Below are 13399 nucleotides of genomic sequence, written 5' to 3' on the forward strand. Positions count from 1 at the left end.
TACCAGTTCAAGTAATTTCAAATCAGCCTTCACCACAGATCCTTTGGAGGAGGTGGTGGGTGTGTGTTTGGGAATATCAACAGATCCTGAATAATCATTTTGAAATCTGGGACCCAATACTATAGAACAGAGTATTTTAGACATGGTTTGGTCAGTATAAGTAGTTTGAGGCCATCAGCTTTCTTAATCTGTGTACTCTAACTTTCCATAGCTTAAGTTCATATATACTTTTTAGCTTGGCAACCCATTATACTGTTAACTCATGATGACTCATGATGGGGTAAATAAAATACCAAGTCCTAGCTCCCTCATTCTGTAAAACTATTTTGTATACATAAGATTGACTGAACATTCTAATTCAGTTTTCTTTAGATTAAATTTGTTTCCCAGACTGCATGCTGAGATCATTTAAAATCTGGATTATTATTTTATATAGGACTCATTTGGTTGTGTTATCCAAGCTTATTATTATTAATCAAGTTAATATTATACAGTTAAACACAATTACCAATAGCATAGTTAAATAAGGACAGGCAGAACTATATAGCATTGTTAAGAGCTCTCTGCTCAATGTCATATTTTATATTATTATAGTCATGCCATATCATATAAAATACTCTCTGGCAAAGGATATTCAGTTCTAAAATTATACAACTAAGTTACTAGCCTGCCAACCCTGCTTTAAATATTATCCTCAAAAGTATACCTTCTTAGCAAGCAGTTAGTGAACTTTCATTCTCTGAGAATTCCTTGATTCTAGTTGCCAGGGATACTATATTGAATAAAGCATGTTTCTTCTCTGTTGGTAACTATTCTAATGGGAGAAAAGATATAAATATATAAACAGGCAAATGCAAAATAATTCTACAAGTGATACAAGGTGATAGGAATTAAAATGGGCTACTGACATAGTCACAGGTTGGCCAAAATGTTAGATATAACTTTTATGTAGTTTTTAAGATGAACTTTAATGGCAAAGATCTGGGGAAAAAAAATTACATTAAGTAATATGGGCCTACCACATGGGCTCTCAGACCACGTGGGTGTATTCATTTTCCTTCTCTTGGTTTTGTACTTCCATAAATAAATATAACAATTTAATAATTATCATTCTTAGTTTGGTTTGGCCAATTCTTTGGTTAAAGGCAAATATGAACCCAGGGTTTGGGGTTCCAGGACCTTCCTGAACCCCTAACACCCCATTTCAAAAGTGCACTAAAATCCGACTTGGTGAACCAGTTTATTGGGTTTATGTAAAAAGAATGAATGAGGGGTTACTTACAGGAACATGCTGACTTAAAGTTCACCCCAGCATGGGTGACTACTTAAGGAGGCTGCATCCCTAGAGCTCAATGCACAACTTAGAGATAAATGGGCTAGTGGTGCAATCTCCACCCCAGCAATTGTTTACTGATTTATAAAGTTGGGAAGCAGCCTTGTGAATCTTATAAGTTTCAGCGCTTCCTGGTGCTTGTTTCTTTGCTGATTCTCATGAGCCTCCTTCTAGGAGGAAATATTTAAATTGTTATTGATACTAAAAAATACTTTTACTTATTCATTTGAGAGAGATAAGAAAATATGAGTGAGTGAATTCCCATTCTCTTGCTGTTGCTAATGAACTCCAGAAGCATGCACCATTTTGTGCATCTGACTTTACATGGCTATGCGGAATTGAATCCATGCTGGCAAGCTTTGCAAGCAAGCCAAGTGACTTTACTACTGAACAATCTCCCTAGCCCTCTATTAAGTTCTGACTGTTTCAAACATTTGTTTTTATTTATATATTTATGAAAGACAGAGATGGGGGGCGGGGAGAATGGGTGCACCAGGGCCTCTAGCCACTGCAAATGAACTTGTTGCATGTAACCCTCTGTACATCTGGCTTTACATAGGTACTGGGGAATCCAGCCTGTGTTGCTAGGCCTTAAAGGCAAGCACCTTAACTGCTGAACCATCTCTCAAGCCCTGACTTAATTTTTTTTTTAATTAAATAGAAACTTTGTGTGGACACATCCTATGTTGGTATCAACATTTCCTCACTCCACTGTGGGCCCTACTTAGTGGGATTACCAGTATTCACCATGGAGTTGTGGATTATGAGATATGAGAGCAGCAGTCAGTCATAGGAAATTCCTACAAAGCAGGGGTTGTTAGAGCCCTCCAATTTGTTTACCAAAGAAACAAAAAACAACAACAAAAAAATGAATACCTATGAAGCACAATAAGGTTTTCTTATATCTTACCAAACTGTATTCCACAAGTTTCACTCATTACACTTCCAGGCATACAGTACACTGTGTGCTTTCCTGCATACTTGACAAGGGTAGGCATTTAGCATTTTTTAAAGGAATTCCCAACCAATGAAAACTCATTTTATTCCCAGAGTTCTAGGTCCCAGGCCTGACTTTGGGAAGACTCCATTGAATCAGGTCTGATTACTCACTTCAAAACAGTAAACAATATTAATGGTGAAAAGACAGAGAACCAAATTAATGTCAGTGTGCCATATTGGGAAGATGTAAATTGAGCATCTGAGCACACATATATGGAGTTAGGGAGCAGAAGCAAGAGGTTAATCAATTTCTGGTTTAGGTGATGACTATCAGAGCACTTGTCACCATAAGAAATTCATTGCTGCCACAGGGGATAGGTTCAACAACTCACAAGATGTTTATCATTCAGACCTCTTCCAGGTATTCAAGGTGATTGAAGAAAAGGACTGAAAGGAGACAGATCCAAAATTGGAGTTCTTGCACAATGGGCATTTGCAGGCTTCGAAGTCACCAGTGTTTTGCAGAATTGGCCACTGAATATTTACTACAATTTTAATTTGTATTTGAATGTAGAACACACCAAGATATCTTTATTAGACTTCTATTTTTTAAATTCTAGAATTCTACTTGACCTATGAACAGTTTTGTCTTTGTCATTTAATTGTGCTTCTAAGGTTTTGTAAGTAGAATGTTAGTATTTCTTCACTATTGTTATTCTGTAATACACAAGTTGTAAATCATTATGTATGTATTGCTTTTTGTATGTCATTCTTTTCTATACTTGGATTACCTTTAGGTCACATATGTCCTTGTTTTGTTAGTTCTTTTATTGGGTGTACATAAAAAATGACCCATTGCCGATCTGATGGATGGAAATATTTTGTCTGAAGTGGATATACAAAACAGAATGATTTAAAAATGATTTCCTAGTAAGAGACTAGCCGTTTTAAATATACTCATTCTAATAGTTATCCCACAGTATTTTTCTGGTAATAACTAATCTGCAAACTAGTTTAACCTATTTTTTTTTTTTTTTATGGTTGAGATGTCTCACTACTTGTTGTTGTTGTGGGGTATGGCAATTAATGGCAGGGAACCTTTCTTTATTCATTATCCTATCCCTCCAAGCATACTGAACATTTTCTTACACACCCGTTAACATTCGTTGAATAGGTGAGTGGAGTAAAGTTTTCCTTTGGAAAGGGATGCATTATTCGGAGAAACTAACGTGATGTCCCTGATTGCAAACCCTTTTCCTGTTACAGACCCTGGGAGACAGCCTGCTGGGGCATCGCCGGTGCACCGGCCCGGGGTAGCAGGATACGCTCCAGGGTGTCTGCGGGTCGCCCGGCGACTTCCGCCACCCAGGGCGCAGGCGGGGCCCCGGCAGCGGCGCGCGGACCAGGCCGCCCCGCGGGCCTTCCGCTTCTCCGCGACCGCCATGCTGCGGGTGCTCGTCGTGGGCGCCGGGCTGACCGGAAGCTTGTGTGCCGCGCTTCTGAGGAGGGAGCGAGCGGGACCCCTGTACCTGGCCGTGTGGGACAAGGCCGCGGACGCAGGTGGGTGCTCTGGGGCCTGCACTCCAAGCGGTCTGCGCCCGGCCACCATAGGAGCGCCCAGCAGAAGAGCCCGGAGCGCAGGCCTCCCGCGCGTGCGCAGTGCCTCCCGCGCGTGCGCAGTGCCTCCCGCGCGTGCGCAGTGCCTCCCGCGCGTGCGCAGTGCCTCCCGCGCGTGCGCAGTGCGCCCGTCACGTGACCGGGGTCGTGCCCGCGCCGGGCGGACCCTGCTGGGCCTTGGTGGGCGAGTGGCCTGGAGGCTTGAACAACATGTTTCCACCCCCTTTCCTGCTAGCTCACCGGTTGAGAAAGGCCGGGCCCACCCCTGACCATCACAGATGGATCTTCTCTGAGTGGGTCAGTGCCATATTCCCCAGTGCTCATTGCCCGCACTGTCCAAAGATCTGGATCACAGACCCTTGTCATTGTCACTCTTCTGGACCCAAAGAGCCTTCCTTAGTCCTTCCGGCATTTCCTCCATTTCATTTTACCTGTCCAACTTTGTTTTAGTCAAGTTAACGAAATCTATGTTAGCAACACTGTGAGACAGACACTCGTGCATTACTCATGAGTCTTTCCTACTTAAAAAAAACAACAGCAAGAACAACAGAAAACCTTGTGACCAGATTGTCTCTATTAAACTACCTCATGACAATCATGACAAATACTTCAATTTAAAAAGACAGTTTCTTAATGTACATGTTAAAAAAAAATAAACACCCACTGAGCTACCCCAGAGTGGTTTCTATTTCAAAAGGCTACCGCAACTGCACTGACATTGGCGTGTGGGTTGACTCCAGGAGGAAGAATGACTACTGTCAACGATCCTCGAAACCCTCGGTGCACAGCGGATCTGGGGGCTCAGTACATCACGCGCACTCCTCATTATGCCAAAACTCACCAAATGTAAGTTAGTTGCCTGGGACACAGTCCGTCCTAGTGGCTGTATGATGTAAAAGGATGTGAATCACTTAGTTCTAAAACATGTTAAAAAGTGTTTCTCTTGTAACATACTAAAATTATATTATCTTTATTTGTATTATTTATTGTGAGCAGTTATTTAAATACCTCATAGGTTGTGAAGATTTTGATGACATTATATCTGGAGGAAATAAAAGGTGAATAGGGATGTTATTGTTACTGTTGAACAAAAGGAAAACAGCTGAAGTGGAAGTCACATTTTAATTTTTATTTATTTGTTTATTTGAAAGCACACAGAGAGAGACACACACAGAAGGGAAGGGGAGAGAATGGGTGCTTCATGAACTCTAGCCACTGCAAATTAATTCCATATGCATGTGCCATTTTGTTCATCTGGCTTTACTTGAGTACTGGGGAAATCAATCCCAGGTAGTTGGGCTTTGAAGGCAAGTGCCTTAACCACTGACCCATCTCTCTAGCCCTGGAAGTCAATTTTTAACCAACTTTAAAATTAGCAAGTGCATTAAAAATTTTTCTATGAATTTCCCTTTACTTTACCTTTGAATAATATAGAGAATTCTGCATTGAATCTACAGATTCTTAAGGCATTTCTATTCTTTGCATGAATTACAAGTTTTATTTAACAAAAAATGTTTTAGTTTATTAAATTAAGTTTCCTAGCATGGTTTGTGACTGTAATATAGACTTCTTAGAAAAAATACATAGTATTGTATTAATCCTACTATGTTTTCTATATATTGATTTGTTTCAGTTTTTATGAGGAGTTGTTGGCTCATGGAATTTTGAGGCCTCTGACCTGTCCTATTGAAGGAATGAAGCTGAAAGAAGGGGATTACAACTTTGTGGCTCCTCAAGGCATTTCTTCAATTATTAAGCACTATTTGAAAGAATCAGGTGGGGATTGGATTTTCTTTCTTCTTTAAAAATTGGCTTTACATGGGCACTGGGGAATTGAACCCAGGTCATTAAGTTTTGCAGACAAGTATCTAAACCACTGAGCCATTTCTCCAGCCTTGAAATCTTAAAAAAAATATATATATATATATATATGTGTGTGTGTGTATGTGTGTGCGTGTGTGTGTGTATGTATATATATGTATACACACACACACATACGTACACACACACACACACACACGCACACACACACAGATAGATAGATTGATTGATTTTCCTTTGGAAAGAGAGAGAAAGATGGGCAGATAGAGAGAATGGGCATACCAGGACCTCTAGCCACTGCAAATGACCTCCAGATGCATGTGCCACCTTGTACATCTGGCTTACGTGGGTACTGGGGAATTGAATATTTTTAATATATATATTAAATATATGTTTAATTATTTAATACATGTTAAGAAGGAAAATATGATGAGAGAATATTCAGAGTTTCTTGTTAGTGAAGATAATTGATGAAGTCTCATACAGACTTTTCTTCAGTCCACATTTTATATAGAATATTGATACCTTTAATAAGGGGCATTACCTTTGTTATCAGAGAGAATTCATTGCTAACACCTTTATTTAAATGTATGCATTTTTGCTTTACAAAGATGCAAGCTTTAAGTCAGCTGCAGATATTTCTTTTCTTTCTTTTTATTTTTTTTTTAGGTAGGGTCTCACTCTAGCTCAGGCTGACCTGGAATTCCTTATGGAGTCTCAGGGTGGCCTCGAACTTAAGGGGATCCTCCTACCTCTGCCTCCCAAGTGCTGGGATTAAAGGTGTGAGCCACCACACCCAGCTAAGCTGTAGATATTTCTAAGTCATGGAATACTGATGGAGATGTCTTTCCTTATCTTTGAAATAGATATAATGTATACCAGGTGCTTGGCATGTAGCAAATACTTAATGAAAGTTAGCTGTCATTATTTGCAGTACTGTTTGTTCAATAGGAGGTCTACGGGTGCCAGTGACAAGGAGAGGAATTGCCACTGTGAGAGAAAATAAAGAGATGTCTATAGAAGACAAGGTTAAGCATTGCAGTCACATGACTGCAGCCAGCCTGTGACTTTTCATTATCTCTCTTCCTTATGGAGAATCTGATAATGTGATCATGATTTTGCCTTTTGAGCAGGTGCAGATGTCTATTTCAGACAGCATGTGACCAAGATCAACCTGAGAAATGACAAATGGGAAGTCTCCAAGGAAACAGGCTCTTCTGAGCAGTTTGATGCTGTTGTCCTCACCATGCCAGTTCCTCAGATTCTTGAGCTTCAAGGTGACATTGCCAACCGTGAGTCAGCCTTGACATTTATCTACTTGGGGTGAAAGGGTTTCTTTGAGAGGACATGCTTTTGCTTTATTCCCTGAATGAAGGAAATACTACAAGTTCTGTTGATTTTATGTCTTACAAACAGCTATGGCCTGCTTCCTCATGTTAGTCTCGGTCATAGTGAAACTCACAGATTTTTTTTTTTAATTAGGTAAAAATTGAAAACTTGTTCTTTTCCCTTGCCTTCAAAATTTCCATATTAGACGGGAGAAGTGGATCAGTGGTAAATGGTGCTTGGTTGCCAAAGTCCAGTGTTGTTGATGGGTATGCAATGGTGTGGTCCAAAAGAACAGCAGTGTTTTTGAGGCTATCCTGAAGAAAGGTTTCAATTTCGTTTTTAGATTGCTTTATTTCTTATTTTTTTAATTCCCTGGATTACCATCCATGCATTTGTTCCTATTTGAGAAAATTAATTACCCAATCTCATTGTGAAAGAGGCATAAGAAAAGAGATGAGGGGAAGATGGGGCTCTCATGTTTTCTCTTAGTTCTGATTCATTTTAGTGACTGTAATTGATAAAGTCTTATATTTCTCCTAGTCATTCATTTTGCAAATTATGTTTAAAGAGCTAATATTATGCTAAAAGGGCCCAATTTATAGTAAATTGAAAAGAGATTCCTTTGAATAAGGAAAAAAAAGGCATTTTTCTTAAAAATAACATTAAAAAAGTAATATGTTGTTGATAAGTAGAATATATTTTGCATTAAAAGTTTAATATCACTTAGCCCCAGTTTTCATATTCAAAGAAACCATTGTTTCAAAGGATTAGTTTTGTAGTTTGAAGAAACTATTGTTTGTTTTAAGAAACTATTTTAAGAAAGGCTTTTTTTTTTTGCCACCCTGAAAAAATTGATTTAGTTAGTTGTGAGTTCAAATTTTTATTTTATTTATCTGAGAAATGACAAGTGGGAGGTTTCCTCTTGTCTCCAATATGCCAGTTCTGATGTTTCCTAGTTCAACACTGACTGAGGTAAAATAAGGGGCTGTAGAAAAATTCAGTTGCTACCGAATAAAGATAGAATGTGTGAAAAAGAGGATCAGGAAACTAGGATGGAAATATTTTAAAATAGAATATTTTTATTGGGCAGTGTTGTACTTTATAAAACAGAAAAATTATTTAAATAATAACATGTTATGTTGATGTATGTAAAATTTTGACTTTTAGATCAAATATGGCCATACTTTAGCAACTTTATTTGAAATAAATAATTAATAAGCCAGTAGTTAGTTTTGTAGATCTTAAATTTTGTTAGGACCTTACAGACTCCTTTGATGCTGTACATGACATGTTGGCACCTCCCTCTGATCCTAGTTCTTGGAAGGCTGATTCAGGAGGACTATGAATTTGAGGCTAGTAAGGCCCTGATTTAAACACACACACACACACACACACACACACACACACACACACACCCCTCACAACTTTGAAATGTGCATTTGTTATTTCTAGTTGTAGTATTGGTCAATATTTTTATGTATTACTGACATCTCTAACATACCAGTCTTCAATTATTTTCTTTTTTAATTTGTTTTTAAGTGTTAACTATTGTGTTAGTGATACTGTTATCTTTGAATAAAAACCTTTATTTTGATTTATATTAAAATGTTTTATTTATTTATTTATTTGAGAGAGAAAGAGAGAGAAAGAGTGGGCATGCCAGGGCATCTAGCCACTGCAAATGAACTCCAGATGCATGTGCTAACTTGTACATCTGGCTTATGTGGGTCCTAGGGAACTGAACTGAAGTTCTTTGGCTTTGCAGGAAAACACCTTAATCACTAAGCCATCTCTCCAGCCCTGTTTTGTTTTTAATAAATGCAGTTTAGTGATGGCTATAGTATATGTTGTTCATGCGATTTCCTAAGTTTTCCCCAAATAGTCTCTAATCTATAAATATCCCAGTAAGGAATGTTTTTTTACATGCAAATATTTTTATTTAACAACTGTTATCTACCTTCGAGGGTAGGAATGGGAAGTTGGGACACCTAAAATTTTATTCTCTATTTCTGAGGGTTTGTTTTGCACTAATTAGAAAATTCGATACCCATGGACATTGCTTTCCTGTCACTGTGACTTAGCACAGGTGAGGTGCTGGCATGGGAATGTTGCATTTGGGAAGAAAAGGATATGCCAGTACCCAAAAGAGGAATTGTGTATGTGTGAACAATGAGAATCTTAGGGTGTATTCTAGATCAACTGGGGGATCTAGTATATATGTAAGAGAGTATTGTCCAAAGGCAAGTGTAGGGAGTCTGAACTGAAGTTCCTATACTCAGTGCTGAGAAGGGATTCAGATATGAGAAACAATGTGACTAGAGGCAAAACTGAGAGGATACATTTCTCCAAGTAGGTGTGCTTGAAAAATCAGCTTTTATTTTATCAAATCAATTTCCCTTTCTATATGGAATTTAGTTGATGATTTTATTTTAATCATCAAAGTATAATAATTAAGCTGGGCTTGGTATCATATACCTGTAACCCAAGTATTCATAAGATGGAAAAGAAGATCACTGCATGTTAGAGGCTAGCCTGTTCTACATAGTTTCAGGCTAGACAGGGCAAAAAAAAGGAAGAATGGGAGAGAAAGAAAGAGAGAGAGAGAGAAACATACACAGAGAGGGAGGGAGAAAGACCGAGAGAGAGGGAGAGAAATATATAAAGAAAAAAAAAACAAACAAAGAAAGACAAACATAATTAGAAGAGCATTAGAAAGAATCTAGTTTCATCTTTTAACCCTGTGTAAATCTGCTCTAAAAATTTCTTTATTAGAGTGTTATTGACATATGAAAAGACATACATCTTTAATTGGTGCAACTGGATGAGTTTGGAGACAAGTGTGTATCCATGAAAATTTCTCCACAATCTATACCATCTCTGACCTCACCTTCTCTACTAAATTATATTTTATTTTGTGATAAGTACACGTATTATAACATCTACCATATAAAAAACTTGTGTAAAATATAGTGTTATTATCTATAAGCACTATGTTATACCATAGATCTCTAGGTTTATTCAAGTAAACTTTGTATCCTTTGGCTAGCCTGTATTTCCCCTTCTCCCAGCCTCTACAACAAGAACATAGAAAAAGTTCTTTCTTCTATTTAGCTTATAAATCTTAATAACAATCTCTGTATTAGAAATTGGTTAATATTCACTTTTCTTCCTGGATTTTCTAGAGAACCTTAAAATGCTTTGTCATTTGATTTTAGTCTTAGTCAGTAGCTATGAAAGACATTATACAGGCATCTATTACCATCTAGTGGTTTAAGTATGTGTTGCATTTTCCCTTGAATTTTAAGCTAGAATAAGTATTATGTATCACACAATAAACCTCATTATGATTTACTTCTGGTTCTCCCTTTTCTTACTTGGTGCTCTCTCAAGCCAGGCAAAGCTCCCTATTATATTCCTACTCTATACTTCTTTTATACAACCTCTATGTGTTCTTTAGAATCATATTTCATAAAAAACTTAATGTTAGAATAAAGGGAAGGATAGCAAAAGGTTGAAAAATAAGTATTAAATTATAGTCATTTAGGAGAAAAAATTCTGGTATGTTACTATAAAGTAGGGTTACTAGAGATAATAACATATATTTCCGAAAAATTCAAGAAAGAATTTAAAGTTTTAACTCTATAGAAATGAAAAATGTTTGGAGAAAGAGATGTTCAGCCTGATTTAAGCACTGTGCAGTGCATCTACAAAACATCACATGGTGTATGTACAGGTTTTATATTTTTCAGTATTATAAATTAAAAGTCTATTTGAGTGTTGAATTACATTAATAATTAATTAGTGCTAATTAGCACTAAATAGTGTTAATTTAGTAAAATTTACCATCTATAAAGTGGTGTATCATTATCTAAAAAATGTAATCTTTCTTCACTTATTTAAATATCCCTTATCCCTCAGTAAAATTATATAGCTTTTATTACATGATCTTACATATTTCTTGCTAGGCCTGTTAATGAAAGGTTATTGTATCTATGAATAATAATGTGAATATCATCACTTTTAATGTAATTTTTTATATCTTTAAAAAAAATTTATTTGAGAGAGGGAGAGAGAGAGAGAATGGGTGTGCCAGGGACTCTAGCCACTGCAAATGAACTCCAGATGTATGTGTAACTTTGTGCATTTGAGTTTACATGGATACTGGGTGTAGTGGTTTGATTCAAGTGTCTCCAGTAAACTTAGTTGTTCAGAATACTAGGTTCCCAGCTGATGGAGATTTGGGAATTAATGCCTCCTGGAGGTAGTTTATTGTTGGGGACAGGCTTATGGTTATTATAGCCAGTTTCCCTTTGTCAGTGTTTGGTATACTCTCCTGTTGGTGTTGTCCACCTGATGTTGGTGAGGAGATGTCCATCCTCTGTTCATGCCATTGTTTTCCCCTGCCATCATGAGCTTCCACTTGAGTCTGTAAGTCAAAATAAACCTCCCTCCCCCCAACAAGCTGCTCTTGGTCAGATGTTTTCTGCCAGCAATGTGAACCTGACTGCAACAGTAAAGTTGGTACCAAGAGTGATGTCATTGCTGCTTGAATCCTGGCTGTCTGGCTTTGGCCTTTTGGAGCTGATTTTCAAGAGGAATGTGGATTAATTTGAATCCTTGGCCTAAGAGACACCTTGCAGTGCTGTTAAGTACAGAGTTGAAAGGCCTGAATGCAGTAAGAACTATGGACTGTGAGGTTTAGCTTATGAGGGTTGAGAAAGAGCTTTGCTTGGACTGGTCTAGAAGCAGTTTGTGTGAGAGACTTACTGTTATGCCTGTGTCCTGAGACTTTGTCCAGGGTTGCATTGCGCAGAAATTGACTGGTGTGAGAAGAGGAATATGGCAAAAATAAGAAAAAATAAAATCTTTGAACCAAAAATGCTGCCTGTTCAGGTGATAGTGTATAAGAGATTATAACCATTTAGATTGAGCCAGCTGACCTGCAGTGGAACCACAGAAAGAATTCAGTCTTTTGAAGGGGACTGAATGCTGAAGGAATGTCCTGTTCTTCAAAGTCTGCTTTATTCCCCCCCCCCCCGGATTAACAAATTGGCACCCTACCAGGTATTATGGAGTATAAGAAATGCAGGAAAGAGAGGGTCATTGAATTTGCAACACAGTCTTGTGTTTTGGAAATGGCCATGGGCAGTGTGAAGCAGGTTTGCTGGATGCCTGCATGGAGACCCGATGGAACCATAAGGATGAAACATAGATTGTAGTGGAGACACAGTGGAGATGCTGGAACCATGAAACGACTGCTAAGGAGAGCTGCCCACCCCAGAAGTTTTCCAGGACTGTGAAGGGGTGGTTTTGGAACTCCAGGGACTTGTTGCTGGTTAGAATTATCATACTTGGAGATTTTTCACTGACTAGAGTTGTTGAACTTGGAGCTACTGAGTTTTTTTTAAACAAATTCTCAGGACACAGACATAACAGCAAGCCTGTCACACAAACTGCTTCTAGACCAGTCCAAGCAAACCTCTTTCTTTGTATTGGTTGAATATTTCTTTTGCTATGCCCAGTGCCATCTATTGCAGTGTGAGTCTTTATTATGTGCCATATTAGTTTTGGGGGGGTATTTGTTGTTATTATGGCTCAAAAGATCTCAGACTATGGGAATGTTTGAACATCATTAGGATTGATAAAAACTATGGGAATTTTTAATGTTGGACTGAATGCATTGTATTTTACAGGATGTATGGATATCAGTTTATGAGGACCAGGGGCAAAATGTAGTGGTTTGATTCAGATGTACCCCATAAATTTAGGTGTTCTGAATGCTAGGTTCCCAGCTAATGGAGATTTTAGAATTAATGCCTCCTGGCGGCAGTGTGGTGGCAGGCTTATAGGTATGATAGCCAGTTTCTCGTTGTGTTTGGCACACTCTCATGTTGCTGTTGCCCACCTGATATTGGCAAGGAGGTGATATGCACCCTCTGCTCATGCCATCATTTTCACCTGCCATCACAGAGCTTCCCCTCAAGACTGTAAGCCAAAATAAACCTTTTTTTTTTTCCCCACAAGATGCTCTTGATCAGGTGTTTTCTGTCAGCAATGTGAAACTGACTGCAATATTGGGGAATTAAACCTGGCTTCTTAGGCTTCCCAGGCAAGCACCTTAGTTGCTAAGCCATCTCTTCAGCTCTTAATATAAAATATGCATTGGAGTATATTCATTGTACATAGTAATGCTTTTCATAAAAACATTTTGTGTAAGTATTCCATACTTTGACTATATTCACTCGCCTGCTTTTGTTTCTCCTTCACTTCCATTATTGCCCTGTCATACCTCAGAAAGTCTTGCTTATATTTTTATGTCTCATATGTATTTATGTATCTGTATGAATTTGTGTATCTATA

The 13399-nt window shown here is 38.0% G+C and overlaps 1 protein-coding gene across 3 annotated transcripts in view; it reads left to right on the forward strand.

The window, feature by feature from the left end:
* The first annotated feature begins 3700 nt into the window (after positions 1-3700).
* Rnls (renalase, FAD dependent amine oxidase) overlaps positions 3701-13399 on the forward strand; it is a 288758-nt gene continuing 279059 nt past the window's right edge. Inside the window, exons 1-4 of one of the 3 annotated variants that reach the window (XM_004653002.2) lie at positions 3701-3832; positions 4630-4735; positions 5523-5665; positions 6844-7002. In XM_004653002.2, coding sequence (XP_004653059.2) covers positions 3715-3832; positions 4630-4735; positions 5523-5665; positions 6844-7002 — 526 coding nt within the window. In that variant the 5' untranslated portion in view covers positions 3701-3714. Of the gene's footprint in view, positions 3833-4039; positions 4187-4586; positions 4736-5522; positions 5666-6843; positions 7003-13399 lie in introns of those variants that run through there. The other 2 variants (XM_045141963.1, XM_045141962.1) reach the window with 2 other exon arrangements.

The sequence above is a fragment of the Jaculus jaculus genome, chromosome 1, assembly GCF_020740685.1.
Source record: "Jaculus jaculus isolate mJacJac1 chromosome 1, mJacJac1.mat.Y.cur, whole genome shotgun sequence".
NCBI lineage: Eukaryota > Metazoa > Chordata > Mammalia > Rodentia > Dipodidae > Jaculus > Jaculus jaculus.